Raw genomic sequence first — 24,540 nt, 5'->3', positions numbered from 1 at the left:
ACTGAGAGTACAGCCCACAAACAGTCAGCACCCATAGACCTGACTGCACTGAGAGCACAGAGTTACACTGAGAGTACAGCCCACAAACAGTCAGCACCCATAGACCTGACTGCACTGAGAGACCAGAGTAACACTGAGAGTACAGCCTGCAAACAGTCAGCACCCGTAGACCTGACTGCACTGAGAGCACTGGAATTACACTGAGAGTACAGCCCACACACAGTCAGCACCCACAGACCTGACTGCACTGAGAGCACAGAGTTACACTGACAGCACAGCCCACACACAGTCAACACCCATACTCCTGACTGCACTGAGAGACCAGAGTTACACTGAGAGTACAGCCCACAAACAGTCAGTGCGACCTGTGTGCTGTCAGTGCCCTGTAGTAATGCGCTGATGCTCTGTATTAGTGTGGTCTGTTCGTGCCCTGTGCCTATGCTGTCCCTGCTCTGCTTGCCAGTTACCCGTGTGGTGCGCGTGATCAGCCAGCCGCGGGGGAACATGCTGCTGATCGGGATCGGGGGCTCGGGCCGGCAGAGCCTCTCGCGCCTTGCTTCCTACATCTGCGACTACAAGGTCTTCCAGATCGAGGTCACCAAGCAGTACCGCAAGCAGGAGTTCAGGGAAGGTCAGTGTGGGCGGCTCTGCTCTTGCGATGGTGCATCACAGCAGGTGTGGTTCAGAGGATGATACAGTCTCCCTCTTTGCCATGCCATAACTCATTCAGTCAAAATATGTTTACATCAAAGTGCCTTAAATTCAACACTTTTGTGTTAAACAGTAGGTTCCAGAAGCTCCTGATATCAACTTTAATTTATTAAGCATGCATTGGGCCTATCTGGACAATGGATGCCATTTTTGTTCATGCTATATATCTGGACAAAGGGAAATGTGAAGGCTTAACTATGCCACATTATTAAGGCTGATAATGATCCATGGCCCATAGCATAGCTTTTCATGATGCATTTTTTTCCCCTCCAGACATTAAGAAGCTGTACCGACAGACAGGTGTGGACAACAAGCCCACTGTCTTCCTGTTCAATGACACACAGGTGGTGGATGAGTCCTTCCTGGAGGATGTGAACAACATCCTGAGCTCAGGGGAGGTGCCCAGCATGTACAAGCCCGATGAGTTTGAGGAGGTGAGGCCTAGCCTGCCAGTTAAAATTGCCTTTTCTCCTGCAACACAACCATCTGTCAGGCTTCCATGTCGCCTCTGTCCACCAGCCGGTCAGAGTGAAGAGTGAGCACTGAGTGGAGGATCCCCCTCTCCCGTTCTCCACCTCTCTTTTCCTTAACACAAACCCTTCCTTACTTATTCTCTCCCACTGTCGTTCCCCTGCTCATCCCATTTGATCTCTCTCCCCTCCTGTAATTGTTACCAGCTCTCTCTCATCTCTTCTGTCTGTCTCTCCAGATTCAGAGCGCGCTGGGGGATGCGGCGCGGGCGGATGGCGTGCCTGAGACTCCGGACAGCATGTTCAGCTACCTGATTGAGAGAGTGAGGAACAACCTGCACATCGTGCTGTGTATGAGCCCCGTGGGAGACCCCTTCAGGTACATACCCCCCTGAGCCCTCGATACTACTCCAGCAGCCCGTCCTCCAGGCCTGTCTGGTGAAGAAAACAATACCCTCAGTGGAGAATGTCTCCCACTCCTCTTTGCCAGTCTTTAACAGGGGAGACTACAAAGGAACTTGATCCATGTACTGTATACAGAGGGCTATAGACAAGCAAAGGAGTGTTTATACTTAGCAGTGAATCAACAGGAGGTTTCATTCAGGAAGCACTTCTTTCCACAACAACACTGTGAGTGTCGAAGATGATACCTTGATTTTTTTATGTGAAATGGCTGGATGAGATCCTTGGATCGGTTGCTCAGCAATCAAACGAGCGTGATTTGTTACCACGCTTATGTTTGTACTGTATGTCCTAATCCTAGTCTTCCACCTCATCTCCTGCAAACAGGAGGCGCAGTTCTCCTTTCTGCCACATGTGATTTCTGATCAACACAAGACCATTATTTATTAGTGTGTGGATCCATTTCTATACACTGTAGCTTGTTTGACCTGCCTGAGTCCTTTCCCAGTTGTAATTTACTGGCTACGTGGTGTCTGTGCGCCTCAGGAACCGCCTCCGCCAGTATCCGGCCCTGGTGAACTGCACCACCATCGACTGGTTCTCCGAGTGGCCCCAGGATGCCCTGCTGGAGGTGGCGGAGAGGGACCTGGAGGGACTGGCCCTGGGACCCATCGAGGGGGTGAGTGAGGACGTCGAGTTTGATCAGAGCGTACAGGCGCACAGACGCTGGCTCAGGTGCTCCCCAGATCGCAGAACACACATTGCATGTACACATTCCCACTGATCATCTAGGAACACAGTTTCAGGATACCTCAGAATAGCTGGCATTTAATAAAAACTGTCCCTCTCAAGGAAAAGTTCTGTAGCTTAGCAAAGAACCTGGACAATTAATACGGAATGAGCATGTACAGTGGGGCATTAGCGGGTCAGGTAGAATGTCAGCTTGTATTGTACGTACAGGTAAAGAGGTCGCCTGTCTATCCTTTCTCTGTTTGAGGATTGATTTGTGTTCACTCTTTCTGCTCAGATTCACAGCAAAGTCGCACACATCTTTGTCACGGTGCACCAGTCGGTAGCGGAATATTCCCAAAAGATGAAGCTGGAGCTACGGAGGCACAACTACGTCACCCCCACCAACTACCTGGAGCTGGTGTCAGGATACAAGAAGTGAGGCTCTCTCCCGAGCGTCCGACCGTGTGCTCGTCCGCGCGCAGCCTGGGGTCAAGACAGGTGGTTGGGCTGATGGAAATGGGCTTGTTGGCTTCTTCAGTCATCCACATGGAGCAATTGGATAATATATTGAGCTCCACAATGCATGCTTTTTAAAACACATTTTTAAATGAAGACCCTGTGACAAACCCTGTTCAAAAAATGCATTGATCATTGCCTCAAGAATGTAAAAAGCAATGGATAAGGTACAGACAGATGGAAACTTTATGTGCTTAAAGACAGTCAGATGATATCATGGTAATAAATAGACTGTTGGTAGGTATGTATAGATAAAAAGAACCACAGTGTAAACATGCTGGTTTATGTAGGTTGTGGGGTTAAAGGAAGTCATGACCCTTTTAATAACGTCTCACTGGCTGCCCCAGGCTGCTGACGGAGAAGAGGGCCGAGCTGGGTGACCAGGTGTCCAAGCTGCGCACAGGCCTGTACAAGATCGATGACACACGCGGGAAGGTGGAGGCCATGTCCGTGGAGCTGGAGGAGGCCAAGAAGAAGGTGGCAGAGTTCCAGAAGCAGTGCGAGGAGTACCTGGTCACCATCGTGCAGCAGAAACGGGAGGCGGACGAGCAGCAGAAGGTCAGAGGACACTCTCACTCTCTCGCAAGATATGTTGGGCCAGTAGTAACAATTTTCCACTTTTGGAAATTTGCCACTGTGAAATAGCTTTGTCATGGTTTGTGTCTTGTGTTTACCATTATTCTGCTGGGTTTTGCTTTACTATGGGGCGTTGCGGTGGCTCTGTGGCTAAGGATCTGCGCCTGTGGCTGGAAGGTTGCTGCTCAGTGATGTTGCCCCACAGGACAGTCTAACGATGTTGTACTACAATACTGCCCAGTGATATTGTACCACAGTACAGCACAGTGACATTGTACCACAGTACAACTCAGTGATATACCGTCCCAGTACAGCCCAGTGAAGTTTTACTACAATACTGCCCAGTGATATTGTACCACAGTACAGCACAGTGACATTGTACCACAGTACAGCACAGTGATATACCGTCCCAGTACAGCCCAGTGAAGTTTTACTACAGTACTGCCCAGTGATTTTGTACCACTGTGTGCCAGGCTGTGAGTGCCCATAGCGAGAAGATTGGTGCGGAGGAGATCAAATGCAAGGCCATGGCAGACAATGCTCAGAGAGACCTGGACGAGGCGCTGCCTGCTCTGGAGGAGGCCATGAAGGTAGGACCAGGGAGAAGGAGGTGTCCAGTGCGCATATTGTTTTTTATTTAGAAATCAAGCCATCTGCTCCTGTTCCAAACTATTCAGTGTTCCTGGGTTAGGAAGAGTCTTTAGAATGAAAGACTTTTTACATCACATCAGAACAGGGCAAATTGCAGCAAAATGTATGATGTGATAAAATGGTGCAGGATTTATCTGGGGAGTTATTGATTGCTTATAGATATTAATCTTTCCTTTTCACTCACTCCTTTTCACCTTTCCTCTCTCTTTTTATTCTTCATTTCTTGTCTTTCTTGTCTGCTTCTCCCTTGCCATCTCCCTCTGTCTCTGTCGCTCCTCTCTCTATCCCCCCTGTCTCTCTCCTCCCCCCTGGCTCTTCCTCTGTCTCCATCTCCTGCTCCCCTTCCCTCTCCCTCTCTTCTCACCTGGCCGTCCTCTCTGCCTCTCTTCCCAGGCTCTGGAGTCCCTCAATAAGAAGGACATGACGGAGATCAAGTCTTACGGCCGCCCCCCCGCCCTGGTGGAGACAGTGATGCAGGCGGTCATGATCCTGAGAGGAAACGAGCCCACCTGGGCCGAGGCCAAGAGACAGCTGGGTGAGACACACAGAGAGGAACGGGGCAGAAACATGAGCCAGGGCAACAGGGCAGAATCAGAGGGAAGCATGGTGGTAACAGAGAGCTGGTTCGAGGGAAGGGAGGGAGACAGCGTGAGGATGGGATGGAGAGTGAGAGAGACAGACAGTTGATATCTCTTTGTGGTCCAGGCGAGTCAAACTTCATCAAACAGCTGGTCCACTTTGACAAGGACAACATTTCGGACCGGGTCCTAAAGAAAATCGGTCAGTACTGCACCCAGCCGGACTTCCAACCCGAGATCATTGGCCGGGTCTCGCTGGCGGCGAAGTCACTCTGCATGTGGGTTCGCGCCATGGAGGTGAGAGCCGCATATCCTGTGTCAGCTCACTAACACTCTGTATGCACTGCAGGGATGGGCACAAGCTCCACAATGCACTCCGGTGCAGCTAGGTACAGTTAGGCCTAGGGACTGCCATGGGCTCCTCTTGTTGCCTTTTCCCCTAGAATCCACACATTATACAGCAGTTTGTAACATTTCTAATTTTACAGAATGAGGTCTATATTGTACACAGCAAGCATGAAATCAGCACCTCAGCACTTCGTGTCGGGTTTACACAGGAACATTCTGCAGCTGCTGTGCAGCAGGTGTCTGATTGCTCTCTATGCGTAATACATAAACCTGAAACTCTGGTTGTGTAAGACTAGAATATGAATAAAAGTGTAAATAGAATACCTACATAGAGTAACTAGAATAAAAAGTGAGATGCTTTTTCTGACCTTTTGATCCCATATTTTGCAATACTTTCTGGCTACAGATCTCAAAGCTCTGGTATTCTATCCCCAAGGACATCAGAGTCTACTTCCCTGCATGCATTTAAATCCAGACTAGAAAACATTCTGTTCAGAAAGCCTTTTATTTAATATCTGTGTCTGATCCATTTTCTAATGACCATGTATCTTTTGCTGAGCCTCTCTCTGCTTCTGTTTCTTGTATGTTTATTCTGTAATTTGCTATTTTTAACATGTACTATAAAGTGCTTTAAGATGCTATATTTAAAGGTGCTATAAAATCAAATGTATTATTATTTCTTCTTATTATTATTGCTGTGTGTTTTGCCCATGTTGCTGCTCAGTGCCTCAGTGCAGTTCAGGGGAAGAGGACTGGACTCTGTGTGGGGCGTGGCAGTGGCCTGAGCTCTGCTGGTTTTCTCTTGCTTCCCTGGCAGGTGTACGGGCGAATTTTCCGTGTAGTGGAGCCCAAGCGGGCGCGTCTCCACGGAGCCATGGCACAGCTGGAGGAGAAGCAGGCCGCTCTGGCCGAGGCACAAGCCAAGCTGAAAGAGGTGAGGGAGGCTGTGGGAGCAGAGGGCATTCAGGACTGAGAACAATGGCTGCGTCTTTGCACAGAGAGTGGTGGGTGTCTGGAACAAGTTTCCCAGTCATGTGGTTGAAGACCATTCCCTGCGACCCTTTGAGAAGCAGTAGAATGGCATCCTGAGATTACTTAGCTACCCCATAACTGAACAAACTGTACAGACAGAATGGCCTCACCTTGTTTGTAGCATTGCACATATACCCAAGATTGTTAAACAAGTAACAGATACTATTGGTTCCACCTCTTATTTGCTCCATTTTAATGCCTCTCGGCAGGGGCTCTTATGCTGGACTCCTGCTGGAATGTATAGGACCAGGCACACTCTTTAACACTAGAGGCTGATGAGGAGAGTGGAAGCAACATTGCAATTGGCTTTGGGTTTTTGTTTTAAAGGAAGCAAACAGCTATTTTGATTGGTTGATCACCAGCTGATCTATCTCACTCAACAACTGGCCTCAAATAGACACAGCTGAGGGGTTTGTTCCAGACTACCCCGTACAACTCTGGCCTCAAATATACACAGCTGAGGGGTTTGTTCCAGACTCCCCCGGACAACTCTCATATAAGCAGAGCCCCACATTTTCAGCACTAGTTTAACCCTTGGTTGCCTTTCTGTTCAAGAAGCTCAAAGCTGGCGTAGCATGTGCTACAGTGATAACCCTCGGTCCTGGTGTTCTATGGCGCAGGTGGCGGAGAGGCTGGAGCAGTTGAAGAAGCAGTACGATGAGAAGCTGGCCCAGAAGGAGGAGCTCCGGAAGCGCTCTGAGGACATGGAGATCAAACTGGACCGGGCTGGCAAGCTGGTGTCCGGGCTGGCGGGGGAGAGAGTCCGCTGGGAGGAAACTGTCAAAGTACGGCCGATCCCGGACCTGGGAAAAATTCTATCCTAAATCTCCCTCTAGCTGTCCGCCTGCGTGTTCCGGGAGTTGAAGGGTCTTACACAGAGCAGCACGCTGCCTAGGTAGACATTGAGGTAACCATTGGCTTTGCGCTTAATGCCTGTTACATTCTCCATCAGTCTGGCCTGTGTGGCCTGCTGAGTGGGATTGTAATTTCTCTAATGGTGATGGGTAACAGGTGGCAAGGGTAGGGTGCAGTAGTGAGCACTAGGGAGACAGGGAGCCTGTGGGCCAACAGTGATGCTAGCGAAAGGTGCCCTGCTCTTCCAGTCAGCACTCGCTGTCCTGTGAGGAGCATGCCCTCAATCACCGCCTTGTCGTAGAGGGGTAACAGCCACAAAGCCAAGTTTCTAAACAACTGGACGTGCCTGTTGCGTGAATACAAAATTCTGAAAGAGATTTGTCTGGTGGTGTTGTTTCTGGCAGGGTCTGGAGGAAGCCATGGGATACCTGGTTGGAGACTGTCTGCTGGCTGCTGCGTTCCTGTCTTATATGGGTCCCTTTCTGTCTAACTACAGGGACGAGATTGTCTCCAATATCTGGATGAAACAGGTTACTGCTCTCTGTGATCTCTGCAGATCTGATGGTGATGAGTGTGAATGTGAAGATACAGATGAGCTGGACTGACTGTCTTACAGTCTCTACAGATCTGTTGGTAATGAGTGTGAATGTGAAGATACAGATGAGCTGGACTGACTGTCTTTACAGTCTCTACAGATCTGATAGGGATGAGTGTGAGTGTGAAGTTACAGATGAGCTGTATGAAAGGAGTTTGAGACATTGCTTGTTTACCTGGATGCTTTGATCCAGTTCTGCAGGTTAATGGCTACGATTGAGCTTCAGTTGCCTACAGGTTTCTCCCTTTCTGAAACTAGTGACATTCTCTTGACTTCCTCCTGGCTTCCTCACTCTGTGTTTCACTCTGTTCATCTCTCTCCCCCAGATCAAGGAGTTGTCCGTGCCTTGCTCTCCCAATTTCAGTTTTGCCACCTTCTTGTCCAAACCTACGGCTGTGCGTGACTGGAACATCCAGGGCCTGCCCTCTGATGCCTTCTCCACCGAGAACGGAGTCATCGTCACCCGCGGAAACCGGTGTGCACCCCCTCTCTTCCCACACACTCATGGGTGTCTCGAAAGACAAGGATTCTTGCTTTCTTGCAGTGCGATCCAGGAATAGTGATTAAGTGGGAAATAATAAGGGTCAGAATTGAGACGACACAGTCCATCTTGCTCTCTTGACAAATAGTTGCTTATTGATGTGGAAACCTGCTTCAATAATTTGGCTATGAGGCTTGGTCCAGGTCCCTTCTACCCTTCGTGTTAAGAAATGTCAAAGATGCACTCTCATTATATAGCTTCAAATGCATGTACTTACAGTATATAAAGTGAAGAAGAGTATAAAAGTGAATGTTAAATAAGATCAAAATAAGATAAAACCACACACCCTAACTTCATGAAGCTGTTGCCCTAACCATACTCCGCTGGACTGTGCTGGACACAGCGCAGCTGCCTGCACCTTTGATTTGATCAATTTGAGTTTTTCAATTCTGTCTCCTTCCCTCCCTTCTGTGTCCAATCCTCTTTTCCATCCCCTTTGCCCTCTCGCCCTCCTGTCTTCCTCTCCTCACCTCTCTCCTGTCCTCTTTATCCTGTCCGTCCTTCTCCTGTCTCTCTCTGTCCCTCTCTGTCCGGTCTCCAGGTGGCCACTGATGATCGACCCTCAAGGACAAGCCCTCAAGTGGATCAAGAACATGGAGGGCTCGAAGGTGGAGTTTTGTTTTCACTTACGGTTGTTTCTAAAAAAATCATTCATAAGCCGAAAGTTTTGTCTCCATATTCAGCCTTTCTTTACCTCTTTCTCACTGTTGCACTGTTGTCTGGGACTCTGTTGCTCTCTCTCCTGCCCATCACCTGCTCACAATCTAGTCCTTTTCTCTGCACAGTCCACTCGTCTCACATGTGCACTGCTGCTCTGAATGCTGCAGTCTTGTCATGCCTTCCTTTGGTCTGTCTGCAGGGCCTGAAGGTGATTGACCTGCAGATGCAGGATTTCCTGCGCACTCTGGAGAACGCCGTACAGTTCGGCTCCCCAACATTGCTGCAGAATGTCCAGGAGGAGCTGGATCCCTCACTGGCTCCCATCCTCAACAAGTCCCTCACCAGAGTGGGTCAGTGCCCCTGCCTGAGCTTGACCACAATCCTGACATGGCGCCCTCTGCCTTTATCTATGAATGATAGCTGTACTGACCTTTACTCTAAACCCGAACCCTGATGTTAACCTCTGACGCCCTAACCGTGATTCTAACCTTAACCACGGTCTGAACCCCACCTTGACCGAACCCCTAATCTTGATGCTAACCTAAGCACAGTCTGAACCCTGCCTTGACTGAAACCCTAACACTGATGCTAACTTTAACCCCTGTCCAGGCCCCTAACAATGATGCTAACCTTAATCAGAGTCTGAGCCCCACCACAGACCAAGGGTTTGCCACTTGTGTTTTGAGTTCAGTGGACTGCAGCCCGGTGCTGGGGGAGGCGCAGTATGAAGTGCTGTTTGTGCGCTGTGACTCTGCAGGTGGCCGCCTGCTGATCCGCCTGGGCGACAAGGAGGTGGAGTACAGCCCCGAGTTCCGGTTCTACATCACCACCAAGCTGTCCAACCCCCACTACACCCCTGAGATCTCCACGAAGACCACCATCGTCAACTTCGCCGTCAAGGAGCAGGTGAGCGCTTGCCCAGGCTAGTCACGGCACAGAGCAGGTCCTGCCCGCCTAGGGAACTTCCGACATCTCTGTGTCCGGTTTGTCCGTGCCAGGGCCTGGAAGCACAGCTGCTGGGGATCGTGGTGCGGAAGGAAAGGCCGGAGCTTGAGGAGCAGAAGGACTCCCTGGTCATCAACATCGCGTCCGGCAAGAGGAAGCTGCAGGAGCTGGAGGATGAGATCCTGAGGTACAGCAGCCATGATGCTGTGGTCACAGCACCCCCCACTGGCCATGTCACCAGTCTGCCAGTCACCCTCACAATCAACTAATTGATCAACATTATATCAGCCAGTCAATCAGTATGTCAGTCAAACGATCAATCAATCAGTTAATCTAACAATCGGTCAATATATCAGTAAAGTCATGTAATATTGGCTCAACCAATGATTGTCAATTATTGTCAATCAATCAACACTTAAGGTGTGTTTATGGGACCCTTGATATAGTATTACAGACAGGTTCCAACATGATCCACTCTGCTAGCGTTGTCCAAAATCATGGTGAGGCTATGAAAAAGTATAGAAAGAATTGTTGACGGGTAGTGTTGGGAGGTCTGACTTGCTGCATGTCCTTCAGGTTGCTGAACGAGGCCACGGGCTCTCTGCTGGATGATGTTCAGCTGGTGAACACTCTGCAGAGCTCCAAGGTGACAGCTACTGAGGTGGCAGAGCAGCTGGAGAGCAGCGAGCAGACGGAGAAGAAGATTGACACAGCGAGAGAGGTGAGACATGCTTCTGTGTGGACTTATGGGCAGTGTGGGCTTTCTGACTCTAAAACACAGAGGGTAACAGCACACAGGTGAGGATTCTGTGTGGACTCATGGGGATAAGGGCTGCCTGGCTGTAACACACAGAGAATAACAGCACAACCTGATTGCAAAACAAGAAAAATCAGATTTGTCCGTCTGTGTTTTACTACACACGTGCAGGCGTACCGCCCCTGCGCCCAGCGCGCCTCCATCCTGTTCTTCGTGCTGAACGACATGGGCCGCATCGACCCCATGTACCAGTTCTCCCTGGACGCCTACATCGACCTGTTCAACCTGAGCATCGAAAAGAGCCAGCGCAGCGCCAAGCTGGAGGAGCGCATCAACAACCTCAACGACTACCACACCTACGCCGTGTACAGGTTTGATCAGGGGAGCCCCCGCGGAGAGGCACCCCATCCCGCTCGCCTTGCGCCTTTCACTTGCTGATAGCTGAGCAACCTCATCTAGCTCATCTAGCCACGTCTTGTAGGAGCCAAGGGAACAGGCTGAAGCAAATGGGGCAGGGTTACCAGAGCCCACCTGTGCTTCCTGATAAAATTCCTGAATGCTCTGCTTCTTAGCTCCACATCTATCCCTGGGTTCTTGCTCTTGTTGTTAGACTGTTGGGAGCTCTTACAGTCCCTGGAGTTGACTTTATCAGTATCTTTTAGGCTTTAAAACACTTTTGTCAAGTGTTCTTCTTCTCCTCTTTGTTCAAAACTTAAGATATTCAACCCCTTTAACCTGCCCATGTAATGCATTCCTTGAAACCCAGCTCTTTGGATTTGTAAAGGTCCTACAGTATGGATCATAAACTCACTAGAACTAAGGGGTTTAAGGGATAAATTAGTGTTCAGTAAACTCAGAAGAGGGATTACTGATGGATTAGGGTGTCTTAACATATAGTATTTACTGCTCCTAATGAAGTAGTGACTGGCCACATGTCACTACATTTGTTCTGCAACTGTATATATACTGTATCTTGGAAATTTGTAAAATAAAATGAATGAAGAAAGACTGAAGAGATACAGTGCCCTTATCTTGAGCTCGAGAGTTCCTTACGCAATCCTGCCAATTTCCACAAAAGGAGAATTGTTTTGCCTCCTTCGGCGAGAGCTGCGTTATCTTGTCTGAACTGAGCGTGCAGCTGTCTGTCAGGCAGCACAGTCAAAGACTCCTGCGCCCCTCCCATATCACCTGTCTCTCCACAGGTACACGTGCCGCGGCCTGTTCGAGCATCACAAGCTGCTGTTCAGTTTCCAGATGTGCGCTAAGATCCTGGAGGTGGCCGGCAAGCTCAACATGAACGAGTACAACTTCTTCCTGCGCGGGGGGCAGGTGAGCGTGGTGGGCAGTACGTCCCTGCTTTTTAACCATCCATATCGCTGTTGATGCTTTGTGATGTACTCACCTGGTATGGGTCTACTAACCGATGTTTTAAGACTTGGCTCTCCAGCGATTCACACAGGAGAGAATAAGACATGAGGACGCTCACCTGTCAGAGCCAGTTTTTATCAGATGTACTGTCTCATCTGGAGAAGTGATGCCTCTCTCCATGACAACCTGCCCATCCAGCAGGAGGCCAATTAATCCCAACCCTGCCTCTGGGTGGCAATTGTGCACTGCCTTTTGGGCTCCCATCACCACTGGCTGGTGGCATGACCCAGGCTCGACCCAACATAGTACAGTTCTGCCTACACTCCTAGACCACACCTTCACTGGTGGATCACCTAGGAGCCCATATGGCAGCATTCTGTAGAAACACCAGCTGGGTGACTCAAAAGCAGGGTCCCAGACAGCTACAGGGGTCTCGTCCAGCCCTCTGTGACTGAACTGAGCCACATACAGGGTTAAATAGTGGAAACAGACGCAGATCAAACACGCCTTTGCTTCTGTAGAAGAACGTGGCAATTTCAATGAAATTTAAAATACTATTAATTGCTAGCATTAATTGAAATATACTGTAACCCTTTATTACATCTGATTACCTAACCATACCATAATATTGACTAATATGTCAATCAATCATTTTAAATCAAATCTCACAAACAGTGGGAAAATTTTTAAAAATTGATATTTTATAAAACCGTTGACTTAATAGTTTGTTTTTTTCACTTTGTTTTTTGTTACCTCTGCAAGGTACCTCTGTTGTAGCTCTAGAGAGGACTTTAATATCAGATATGCTGTATCATGACACAAGGCAGAGGTTTGCTGTTGCTCTGGTTTTGGTGATCCTGTACTGAGCCAGTAGAAGTTGGGTCAGGGCTTTGTGGCAGCACTTTCAGTGCGCTGTCTTCCACCTGTAGGACTTGTAAGTGTCTTGGAGGTTGTCTCGTAGGAAAACTGTGACCTGTCTGTGACCTGTCTGCAGGTGCTGGACAAAGAGGGCCAGATGGACAACCCCTGTCCCGGCTGGCTCTCAGACTCCAACTGGGACAACATCACGGAGCTGGACAAGCTCACCAACTTCCACGGCATCATGAACTCCTTCGAGCAGAACCCGCGCGACTGGCACCTGTGGTACACCAGCGCCACGCCTGAGACTGCCCCGCTGCCCGGTGAGACGAGGGCGCCTCGCTAGCTCCCTGTACGCCAACGGAGCACGCTAACCTGCGCTGGCGAAAGCAAGCGGCTGGTCCTAACGACTGCTCTCTGTGTGTCTGGCAGCGGAGTGGGAGAACGGCTACAACGAGCTGCAGAGGATGCTGATCGTGCGTTCCCTACGCCAGGACCGCGTGGCGTTCTGCGTCACCACCTTCATCATCAACAACCTCGGCTCCAAGTTTGTGGAGCCCCCCGTGCTGGACATGAAGTCGGTGAGCCTCTGGCGACGGCCCCTGCCTCTCACCCTCGACCCCCCTTACTTTCCCATTGTGACATGTATCTCTTGTACCTCTTGGTTTTTAAGAGAAAGGGAAAACAAGCCTCCCCGTCTTTCCTTTCCCTTCTCTCTCTCTTCCCTCTCTATCTGTCTCTATCTCCGTTACTCTTATTCAAACTCAAAGGGTCTTCTTGGTGTGGCCAATGAACTACAGTGTTGCCAAAACAGATACAATTAACAGAAGATTTACAGACATTTGCAGTAAGAACGTGTTACTGGACTCTTTCTCTCTGTTTTCCTGGGTCTCTCCCTCTCACCCTCACTCTCTGTGTAGGTTGTGGACGACTCCACCCCCAAGACACCCCTGATCTTCGTCCTGTCTCCGGGGGTGGACCCCACAGGCGCACTGCTGCAGCTGGCCGAGGCCTCCGGCATGGGGCAGCGCTTCCACGCCCTCTCACTGGGGCAGGGCCAGGCGCCCATCGCCACCCGCATGATCAAAAATGGGGTGAAGGATGGTGAGTGCCAAGGAATGGGGGTTGGTGTGAGGTGGGCGTGAGGATATATGTAGATATGGCTGTCTGTCTTTGTCTTGTGTCTTCTTATACCCTCCTTATTCTGCCTCATATTCGCTCTCTCCCTGACTCCCTCTCCCACTCTTCTGCTCTCAAACTGTTCCCCTTCCTCTCTTTCCTCTTGTTTTCATATCCCTCTCTTTCTGTGTCTCTGTTCCTTTCTCCCTCTCAAGCTGTCACTCTCCCTATCTCTCTCTCCCCATGCGGCCTGGTGCAGGAAACTGGGTGTTCTTGGCAAACTGTCACCTGTCCCTGTCCTGGATGCCCCAGCTGGACAAGCTGGTGGAGCAGCTGCAGGTGGAGGAGCCTCACCCCGACTTCCGGCTGTGGCTGAGCTCCAGCCCGCACCCCGACTTCCCCATTGCCATCCTGCAGGCTGGCATCAAGATGACCACGGAGCCACCCAAGGTACCTGGGCCCTGACACTGGCTGAGACACCCCTAGAGATACCAAGACCCCCCCCCCCCAAGACACTGAGAGGTGCACTGAGAAACCAGGTCCCCCTCACACACACAGGGAGACTGTCATACATGTGAGAGTGGCCTGAGGCTCACCAAGACATTTTGGGAGATACCACAGCATTCTGGGAAACACTGAAGCACACAAGCTGACAGCGGAATAGGCCTTGTGTTTCTTTGTGGGAGATACCCGTGTTTCTGGTAGTGTGCCTCAGAGACCTTTGCACATGATAACATTCCACTTTAACCCAGATCAGTCCAGGATGTATTCTTACTTTTAGAACAAACAAACCAAAAACAAGAGCCTAGCTATTCTTCCAAGCTGTAACTAAACTTGTTTAGTCCCTGTCTTTGAGTATAACAGGACAGCTAAGCTGCCTACTGGCTCCAAAAACATACTGCAAGTCTCTCTGTAAGACAGACACTCTTATTTTTATATCCTTGGCTTGTCAGCCAGTTTTTTCTTTCTCTGCTCCCATACCCCTCTAATGCAAACACATGACAGAGGCTCTGCTGGCTTTCAAGAGCCCAACGACCCCTTGGAGCCTCAGCTTCCTGCGTTTAAATGCCACTTGACTGATTGTCTTCCTCCATGTGGTCTTCACCCAGCTGAGAATGGCAGGTCTTTACTCATTGCCTTCTGGGTGGAAGAGAATGAATCTCCATCTTGACTGAACCGACCTTTCTCTCACACTGGGAATAACAGAATCACAGTTCTTTGTAACTAATGTGACAGTAGTTCCAAGCTCAAACCAACGGTGGTGATGATGCTTTTGCTGATTTTGACTGTGATGGCAGTTGCGGTAATGATGACCGTGGCACTGCCTGCGCAGGGAGGAAGATCAGCGTGCCGACGATCTCTGTCCCTTTCCCGGCAGGGTCTGAAGGCCAACATGAAGCGACTGTACCAGCTGGTGACGGAGCCCCAGTTCAACCGCTGCTCCAAGCCCTCCGTCTACAAGAAGCTGCTCTTCTCCCTCTGCTTCTTCCATAGCGTGCTGCTGGAGAGGAAGAAGTTCCTTCAGCTGGGCTGGAACATCATCTACGGCTTCAACGACTCTGACTTCGAGGTGCTGAGGGTGGAAAGGAAGGGGGGGGACAGGGCTCTCAGCCATTGTCTCAGTATTTTCCAATTTTTCCTTTATAATGCTTGGTGCAAACAGGTATCGCAGCAGCAGCATTAGAACCTTGTGACCCGATCTCTTCAGACCAGGTGCTAAGGGGGGGCTGCTACAGTTCTTATTGCAGTTACACTAGCCAGCTAGGACACTAGAAATAAGCCACACAGGTTTATGTGCAGAGCTCCCCATAGCCACACCAGCTGGAGGAAGAATCTTCCACAGGAGGCTAAGTACATGTTCCTACTACAGGTGTGGTATGTTACATTATTACACAAATTTTCCATCCAACGATGGACGTATATTGGGTTGTTGAAATTATTCTTATTTCCAGAAATAGGCTCATTTGCTGATTAGCTTCACCGCCTGCTATGGCAACTACCACCGTTATGATGTAAAAATAAACATCACTCTCTACGTGCCCTGATCACCAGACAGACAAGCACATCGTTTATGAAACTACTGGGAACAGCAGCAATTAACACATTTTCATGAGCTGTTTCTATTTTAAATCATAAGTGTTGACTACCAACACTTTAGAGGAGAAAATGAGAAACAATAACTTTGAGAAAATGATTCAGAGGGGATGAAGCAACACTGAAAACATTACTTCTTGCTCTGGATGAGATGAAAGGGGGGGACGGAAGGAAACCAGGAAGGCACTGGGGGAGACTGAGAGGGAAGGGGGAAAAGGACCAGGGAGAGACCGGGAGAGCAGTCAGACTGCTGGGAAGAGACTGGGAGAGCAGTCAGACTGCTGGGAAGAGACCGGGAGAGCAGTCAGACTGCTGGGAAGAGACCGGGAGAGCAGTCAGACTGCTGGGAAGAGAGCAGGAGAGCAGTCAGACTGCTGTGAAGAGAGCAGGAGAGTAGTCATACCGCTGGGAAGAGAGCAGGAGAGCAGTCAGACTGCTGGGATGGAGGTGAGGAAGTGAGGAGTAAGCAGGAGTGACAGAGATATAGCAGAGAGAGACAGAGAGAGACAGAAAGATAGCAGGGACATGGAGAGGGAGACGTTAGGGGTGAGAAAGAGGAAGAGATAGGTGAAGGGTGGGGATGGAAGAGGAGGATGAGCAGGAGAGCAGTCAGACTGCTGGGAAGAGACCAGGAAAGCAGTCAGACTGCTGGGAAGAGAGCAGGAGAGCAGTCAGACTGCTGGGAAGGAGGTGAGGAGGAAGCAGGAGTGACAGAGAGATAGCAGGGACATGGAGAGGGAGACATTAGGGGTGAGAAAGAGGAAGAGATAGGTGAAGGGTGGGGAAGGAAGAGGAGGATCACTGTGTCTGTGTGTAGATGTGCCCATTTGCCTTCTCCCTGTCCCCCTAGGTGTCAGAGAACCTGCTCAGCCTGTACTTGGATGAGTACGAGGAGACGCCCTGGGATGCCCTCAAATACCTGATTGCTGGGGTCAACTACGGGGGTCACGTGACTGATGACTGGGACCGCCGACTCCTCACCACTTACATCAACGATTACTTCTGCGAGCAGGCTGTCTCCACGCCCTTCTACAAGTGAGACCACACTGATAAAAGCAGTTAACGCTGCTCCTAATAATAATTAGCCTGTGTGTAAAACATTGTGTCTCTGCGTCCGCCCAGGCTGTCCTCCCTGCCCACCTATTATATCCCCAAGGACGGGCCGCAGTCTGTGTACCGGGAGTACATCAGCATGCTGCCCGCCATGGAGCACCCCGAGGTCTTCGGGCAGCACTCCAACGCTGACATCGCCAGCCAGATCACCGAGACGCGGACGCTCTTCGACACCCTGCTGTCCCTGCAGCCGCAGGTCACCGTGCCTGCCTCCGGCGCCGGCAGCACCCTCAGCCGGGAGGAGAAGGTCTGTTCGTCACAGTGGGAGAAAACTGTGGGCGTGCATGCTGGCCCCCTCTGTCTGAAACAAGGAGCTCTTGTCTCACCTATGGCAGCAGCTGCTTTATCCCTAGAGGGCCATAGTGAGCCAGAGTCAGCTCAGCTGGCAGAAGTTTTAAGAAGGGATGACATCCTGCCACGGACAGCCAGACTTTAAAGGCAGCGGACTCATGTGTACAGCTTATCAGGATTGGGGAGGATACTGGAACATCCACAGACCTCCAACGCAGACATGGGGGAATATGCAGACTCAACATGGAAGCCTTCCTAGTCTAGATTTGATCCCAGGATGTCATGGCAGATGCAGCGGCACTAAAAACCACATCCCCAAGCTCCCAGTCTGATTTTATAAGAGTTAGTTTTAATGTTTTTAAATATTGTGCATACAGCTGCACTTATTGTCAGGGATGCCTGACTTGCTTACCCCAGCCAGTTCAGATGCTCCAGTGAATTGGATACAGGGGGCCAGTGCTCTGTTGAAATCTACAGAGCTGGAAACATGCGTGAACACCTGACTCCCACTGGCTGGGATGAGGTCAGAGGAATCGCTGACAGATCGGTTCAGCTTAGCACACACTATGAATCACCATGAATTAGACAGCGAATACTTTTCAGATAGAGGGGGCAGTACTTCAGCTTCAGTGACGATGAACAGTTTAACCTGGGCTTTGCCTTGAGGTGGTGCTCTTTGTAGTGTAGCTAAGACGACCCTTTTCACCAGGTGCTGGAGATGTCGGCAGACGTGCGTCAGAAGATCCCAGAGGAGGTGGATTATGAGGGGACACGCAAGATGCTGCAGGACGACCCCTCGCCCCTCAACGTGGTCCTGCTGCAGGAGATCCAGAGATACAACGCCCTGCTCAGTACCATCAGGTCTGTCTGACTGTCTCCCTGTCGCCTCTCCCAAATCTGGCTCTGGACACAGTTGTGCCCCTGTCTGTCTCTCTGACTGTCTCCCTACAGCAGTTTATTTCTAACCAGCACACAGCTCTGGACACAGCTGTGCCCCTGTCTGTCACTTTGAGTGTCCCTACAGCTGCTCATTTCAAACCAGCACACAGCTCTGGACACAGTTGTGCCCCTGTCTGTCTCTCTGACTGTCTCCCTACAGCAGTTTATTTCTAACCAGCACACAGCTTTGGACACAGCTGTGCCCCTGTCTGTCTCTCTGACTGTCTCCCTACAGCAGTTTATTTCTAACCAGCACACAGCTCTGGACACAGCTGTGCCCCTGTCTGTCTCTCTGACTGTCTCCCTACAGCTGCTCATTTCTAACCAGCACACAGCTCTGGACACAGCTGTGCCCCTGTCTGTCTCTCTGACTCAGTGCAGAGAAGTGGTCTGCTCGTGTGTCAGCCAGGTGGCAGTTCGATCTCTGACAGAGACAGGAGGAGGGGCGTGTCTTTAATGCTGTGTGTGTGCTTGTCTCTTCAGGTCCTCCCTGACAGAGCTGGAGAGGGGCATCCAGGGACTGGTCGTGATGTCTGCCAGCCTGGAGGAGACCTTCAACTGCATCCATGACGCCCGCGTGCCACCACTGTGGGAGAAGGTGGGAAAGTGGTCACTCCGAGCCGGCACCCAGACTGCCGACATCTTCCGCTTCAGGCTTCACCAGGCCTCTATGTGTTTTGCTTTGCTCTTCCCACTACACTTCACTATGCTTTCACTGTACTTCACGACATCCTCCTCAGCTTTTACCGTGATTTTAGTTTACTTCACTGCGTCTTTACTATGATCTCGGTGCACTTTGCTACTGTACATCCCAGTCGGCCTTGGACCAGTGCAGGGCCTGTGAGAGTCATCTGGACTGGTTGGGTGCCCCAGAGGGAGCTGGGAGTAGGAAACTGCATGGATTTTCAGGACAGTGCACAGCTGCTCCTGGTGGTGGCTCATGTCTGTCTGTTTCCTTTCTGCTCAGGCAGTATAAGAATTACAGCCTTGTGAATTAAAAAGAACTACACCCAAATGAAATGAAGTGAAAGTTGAATTATACTGAAAAACAAAGAATCACACACACTCAGTGTGAGTAGGCAGAAGTAGGTGATTTACTTATTAAAAGGTTTTGGAGCAGTCATTTACAGTGCAATCCAAGTGCCAAATGAAAAAACTAGACACATTCTGCATTTGCAACAAGCTTTAAATCTTGTTTAACAAACCGCATCTTGTTTAACAAACCGCATCTTAAAAAGCACACGCGTCTTTAAATTGGAATTAATAACGGTAGCACAACAGATACCATTTCCCCGATATCAGGCGATCGATTTTTCTGATCATTCCTCTGCATAAATAAAGAGGTCTTTAAATAACATCATACATTAGAAATGTATTGATGTTGTTCAGTTGTTTTCTTCTTTCTTTAGTTTGTTTTTAATCAGTCCTAAATGTATTAAATATATTATATGTATTGCTTTTATTTCTCATTGTCTCTGTATGTCTTAAGCAGTCAGGTTGCACTTCATTATTGTTAGTTTTACTGCACATTTAAAAAAACATTATTATTGTTTAGTCTTTCCACCTTTTTAATTGTGATCAGTTCTATTTATTGACCTTCTAGGCTGTTCTGTTTCACTAGTGGTAATGTGCTTTGAGATGTTTGGTTGCAGACCTCTCTGCATGAAGCAAACGACTTGTTACTGCTGTGTTTGTCCTGTGCTGATTACAGCAGGCCGCCAGGAGGGCTGGAGTATACTATGAGTATACTCATTTGCTCTGTCTTAGCTGCGTGCCTCTCAGCTCTCCACTTCAAAGAGGGAAAAAGTTCAGGATTTGCTTCCGATTGTTTTTACAAGAGGGGGAGGGCTTATGGAATTATTTGACCTCTTGCTCTTTGTCTATATATTCCTCAATGTCTCTCTCCTCTCTTTCTATCAATGTATTCCTCCTTCTCTCTTTTTTCACTCTTTCCTGTCTCTTTCCTCTTTCTCCCACTTTCCTCTTTTCCCCTCCTCTCTCTCACTCTTTCCCCTCTCCCTCCTCTCTCTCACTCTTTTGTGTCTCTCTCTCTGTCGTTTGTTCTTTCCCTCTCTTCTCCCTTTCTTTCTCACTCAGTTCAATTCAAGATGCTTTCTTGGCATGACTGATGAATTATGGTGTTGCCAAAACATATACATGTACAATTAACACAACATCTACAGACATTTACAATACACATCGTAAGACATTTACATACGACATATAACATATAACATTATTGCGAGACGCTCTCTCTGTGCTTGTCTCTCTTGCTCTTCTTCCATTATGGAATCGTACAGTTCAGCTGACCACACTGACTGCTGGCATCCAAAGACATCCAGGTCCTGTGCATCCATAGTCCACATGTAACCCTGTCCCTGCCGTATTAAAATGAATACCACCAGACAAGCCCAAGACCGGTTGATGTACCTTGGTGCTCCATTTTGTGCTTGGTGTTTTCTTCAAGCTGCCGTACCCCTCTCTGTGTTGGTGTTTTTCTCCATGTGACATATGCAGCCCATGTAGTTTCTCATCTCAACCTTATTATCACCTAAAACCACGAGTCCTCCACCGAGATTCAGGAGGGAAGCAGTAGTGATCAAGGCAAATGTGATTCTCCGATCTCACGAGGCGATGAGCCAGCAGATACCAGTGCACGTGCCTGCGTGACCCTGCCCTCCTCCTCCTCAGGCCTACCCCTCCCTGAAGCCTCTGGCCTCCTGGACGCGGGACCTGGTGCAGCGGGTGCAGCAGTTCGCCCGCTGGGCGGAGACGGCCCACCCCCCGGCGCTCTTCTGGCTCTCGGGCTTCACCTTCCCCACGGGCTTCCTGACGGCCGTGCTGCAGGCCTCCGCACGCCAGAACAGCGTGAGCACTGCCATGCACAGCAGCACTGCCTTATACTGCATTGTACATGTTCAGTGTTTTATACAGTGCCATGCCGTTATCCTTTGGAGTACTATATGGTGCAGTACAGCTCAGTATATTGCAGTGAAACACAGTCCATAGCATGACAGTTTACTGCAGTATTGTACTGTTTTGCAGTCTAACAGTCTAACTGTTCAAAACAGTGTTGCACCACAAACTATGATGAAGTATCCCTTTAACACCCAGTAGTTATAGTAGTGTGCAGTAACACTTAGTAGTTATAATATAATACAGTACAGTTCAGTAAAACATACTGTGGAGTACTCCTCTGTCTCTGTGCCAGTGATCTTTGACATTGTCCTGGGTGAGTGCTGCACGTGTCAGAATTTCCTCTTGTTTGTGTTTCAGGTGTCAGTCGACAGTTTGTCCTGGGAGTTTGTGGTCTCCACAGTGGATGACAGTAACCTGCTCTTCCCGCCCAAGGTGAGTTTGTTTAGGCCTGGTCTCTTCTGTGAGGCACAGACCTGTAGGAGCATGATCTGCTGTTTCACATGCGCTGCCCCTCTCCCTCATCCTCACACTGTTTATCTCCCTCTCCTTATGTCTCTCTACCTTCTGCTGTGTTTCTTTAAGGACAGGGCATTTATTAAAAGTCTGTGCCTGGAGGGATTATTAGAGACAATTTCCTGGAAAGCTCTGTTACTCTCATATCATCACTCTTCCCCCTCCCTCTCTTAGGCTATTTTTGAGGGCTGTTCCTTGAAGGGACAATCCACCCACCTCTTCCTCTTTCTCATACATACACTGTCCCTGTCTCTCTGGATGGGGCTGTTCCTGGAAGGGACAATCCCATGCACTCCCTCTGCTGCCTTTCCCTCTGTCTCTCAGGACGGCGTGTTTGTGAGAGGGCTGTTCCTGGAGGGAGCTGGCTGGGACAGGAAGGGCTCCTGTCTGGTGGAGGCCGAGCCGATGCAGCTGGTCTGTCCCATTCCCACCATCCACTTCAAGCCCGTGGAGAACAAGAAGAAGAGTGGCAAGGGTGAGCTTAATCCCTCTCTCCTTCTGCCCTTCTCTCCCCCTCTCTCTCTCTCTCAAGGTAGTTCAAGGTAATTCTGTTGTTATTAAAACAAATTGTGTTGTGCTGTCTGTCCAGGGATGTATTCCTGCCCCTGCTATTACTTCCCTAACCGGGCCGGGGGCGCAGGCCGTGCCTCCTTTGTGGTGGGAGTGGATCTTAAATCTGGTGCTGTCCCACCAGACCACTGGATCAAGAGAGGAACTGCTTTGCTGATGAGCCTGGACGCATAGGAACTACACCCCGCGATCCCACTACTAACACAACTGCAGACTACCAAAACCCCCACCTCGCACTGCTACACACATCCACAATCGCAGTATTGACACCAATACAGACTACCACTATACCAGGCCAGCGCTCACACCCATACAGACTACCACAATCCGAACCCTCATACAAGTGTAGACTACCACAGTCCCACTCTCACATCACTACAGCCTTTCCACAATCCCATTGCAAACAATACAGACCACCACAGTCCCAGTTCCCACCAGTACAGGCTACCAGTCCCCTAGCTCCTAGACTCTTATAGATAGTATTTCAAAAACTATGGATTACTGCAGGTGGCTTGTATGTTAAAAATACTGATGTAAAAGATATTTTATTACCATAAAGATATGTAAATAACATTGAAGAGAAGGTACACAACATGAAATAAATTGTATTCTGCATTTTGTGTCTGAATGGGACTTTTTATCTTTGCGGTTGCTTTTCATATTTGTTCTGTCCTGGTTGTGTGACACTATAAAGCTGTCAGATGTTCTGTGTTTTTTTTAAGTGTTTTTTTATTCATTCTGATTCACTTGTTGTTTTGAGCGTGTGAATACTGTCACTTGAAGCAGGTCATTCATAGATATCACCTTACCTAAAGACGATGGAACATCCACCCCAAGATCACAGTTCATTTCTAATCTGGACTATGAGCCCGGAATCACCCCCACTTTCCCGTGAGCAGGCAGGGTGTGCTCCTGAGCCTTACAAAGTGGGCAGGGTGTCACAATTGCCCTGAGACAATAGCATGTATTCAGAGCCCTGTACAGAATATTTGGTGGGAGCACCACTGGCAGCCATTACAGCTGCAAGTCTCCAGCAGCTTGCCCCTGATTGACTTCAATCTTCTCAAAGACATCTTGAGGGTCTCAAATCTGTGCCTTTCTACAACTTTACCCCTTGTTGTTTCAAAAGTGCTCCTTGGTTTTCATGGTTGAAGCTTTGCTTGAAATCCACTACCTGAGTGAGAAACCTAACGGAGACTGGAGTATTTATCCTGTAATCATGTGAACCACTATTATTGCACACAGACAGAGGACACTCAGCTAATCGTGTGGCTCAAGAATGTACAGTAAGTGTGTGTACCTAAGTTAATTGTGGTTTTCCACTGAGGAGGGTTTGAAAAATTATGAGATCATGACTTTTCTGTTTCTTTTGTTATTTTATACGCATATGAATGGCATCATGTACGGATATAATTCTAGATATAAAAATACACCGTAAATATCTTACTGGGTCAGTATGTACACATGCATACATTTCTCTATGTATATGTGTATGTTTATAAATGTTGGCATGTGATGATCTGCATTGGCCTTTCTGTCTGTTGGTGCTGCTCTCTCCTGCATTGTAAGTGTGTGTAAATGTGACATGTTCTTGTCATGTACATGCAAGACATCCTATCGGAGCACAATTTGTCACCACATTTCCAGCAGGTCAGAGCTTGCCTGTGAAAGGGGAAAGATAACCACTAAATTTATGGGTCTGGTTTTTATTTTTAGTTTTTGAGCTTTTTAGTGAGGGAGTAGTTCTGCAGGTGTTTGTACTGCCAGAGAAAAGATAGAGAATAATTATGCAGGAGGGGGAGAGGGAGAAGAAAAGCTTTGTGGTTCTGAAGAGCAGAAGGGGAGATATAATGCCCCACTCTGGAAAAAAAGGAAAAAGCAGAGGAAAGGAAACAAGCAGCCTCCATCCAGGACTTTGTTCAGCTCCCATTCTTCTCCTGTAAAAGATCCTACCAATTACTGAGAGACAGGTTTATTTACTGGACTGGTTCCCCTTGTGATGGTGGGTGGGGTTACTGGAGTTCACATACGTCCTCTTCTCAAAACCATTGCCAGAACTGTAAGTTCATTTGAATTTTTCCACATCCTCTATATTTAAAAGGTGTTAATCACTTAGCATGCAGGGTCTCTACTGCTAGATCCCAGGCAAGACCTCCTCCAAGGAGGCAGAGCTCTAACTCATTCATACCCGACCCCTCCTCTGAAGGTGTGGCACTCAGGGACTGGTTCGGGCCCGACCCCTCCTCCGAAGAGGCAGAACTTATTGACTGGTTCAGGCCTGACCCCTCCTCTAAAGGGGCAGAGCTCCGTGACTTGCTGAGGCTTGACCCCTCCTCCAAAGGGGCGGGGCTGAGTGACTGGCTCTGGCTTAACCCCTCCTTTGAAGG

The 24,540-nt window shown here is 49.2% G+C and overlaps 1 protein-coding gene across 2 annotated transcripts in view; it reads left to right on the top strand.

The window, feature by feature from the left end:
• Positions 1-22,773, top strand: part of dnah2 (dynein, axonemal, heavy chain 2) — a 96,342-nt gene extending 73,569 nt beyond the window's left edge. For both annotated transcript variants that reach the window (XM_088628262.1, XM_088628261.1), the window contains exons 57-89: positions 464-631; positions 985-1,145; positions 1,421-1,560; positions 2,130-2,262; positions 2,611-2,750; positions 3,179-3,389; positions 3,881-3,997; positions 4,452-4,593; positions 4,764-4,933; positions 5,802-5,918; positions 6,637-6,801; positions 7,276-7,401; positions 7,793-7,941; positions 8,549-8,615; positions 8,867-9,017; positions 9,425-9,573; positions 9,666-9,799; positions 10,189-10,333; positions 10,541-10,740; positions 11,572-11,698; positions 12,732-12,918; positions 13,028-13,176; positions 13,516-13,699; positions 13,974-14,164; positions 15,093-15,284; positions 16,659-16,843; positions 16,931-17,168; positions 17,922-18,073; positions 18,635-18,749; positions 20,843-21,019; positions 21,428-21,502; positions 21,908-22,058; positions 22,173-22,773. In XM_088628262.1, coding sequence (XP_088484388.1) covers positions 464-631; positions 985-1,145; positions 1,421-1,560; positions 2,130-2,262; positions 2,611-2,750; positions 3,179-3,389; positions 3,881-3,997; positions 4,452-4,593; positions 4,764-4,933; positions 5,802-5,918; positions 6,637-6,801; positions 7,276-7,401; positions 7,793-7,941; positions 8,549-8,615; positions 8,867-9,017; positions 9,425-9,573; positions 9,666-9,799; positions 10,189-10,333; positions 10,541-10,740; positions 11,572-11,698; positions 12,732-12,918; positions 13,028-13,176; positions 13,516-13,699; positions 13,974-14,164; positions 15,093-15,284; positions 16,659-16,843; positions 16,931-17,168; positions 17,922-18,073; positions 18,635-18,749; positions 20,843-21,019; positions 21,428-21,502; positions 21,908-22,058; positions 22,173-22,327 — 5,063 coding nt within the window. In that variant the 3' untranslated portion in view covers positions 22,328-22,773. The remainder of the gene's footprint in view (positions 1-463; positions 632-984; positions 1,146-1,420; positions 1,561-2,129; positions 2,263-2,610; positions 2,751-3,178; positions 3,390-3,880; positions 3,998-4,451; positions 4,594-4,763; positions 4,934-5,801; positions 5,919-6,636; positions 6,802-7,275; positions 7,402-7,792; positions 7,942-8,548; positions 8,616-8,866; positions 9,018-9,424; positions 9,574-9,665; positions 9,800-10,188; positions 10,334-10,540; positions 10,741-11,571; positions 11,699-12,731; positions 12,919-13,027; positions 13,177-13,515; positions 13,700-13,973; positions 14,165-15,092; positions 15,285-16,658; positions 16,844-16,930; positions 17,169-17,921; positions 18,074-18,634; positions 18,750-20,842; positions 21,020-21,427; positions 21,503-21,907; positions 22,059-22,172) is intronic.
• The last annotated feature ends 1,767 nt before the right edge of the window (positions 22,774-24,540 follow it).

This window comes from Lepisosteus platostomus, chromosome 4, assembly GCF_059453375.1.
Source record: "Lepisosteus platostomus isolate fLepPlt1 chromosome 4, fLepPlt1.hap1, whole genome shotgun sequence".
Classification (NCBI taxonomy): Eukaryota; Metazoa; Chordata; class Actinopteri; order Semionotiformes; family Lepisosteidae; genus Lepisosteus; species Lepisosteus platostomus.
This window is presented reverse-complemented; position numbering and strand designations above follow the sequence as displayed.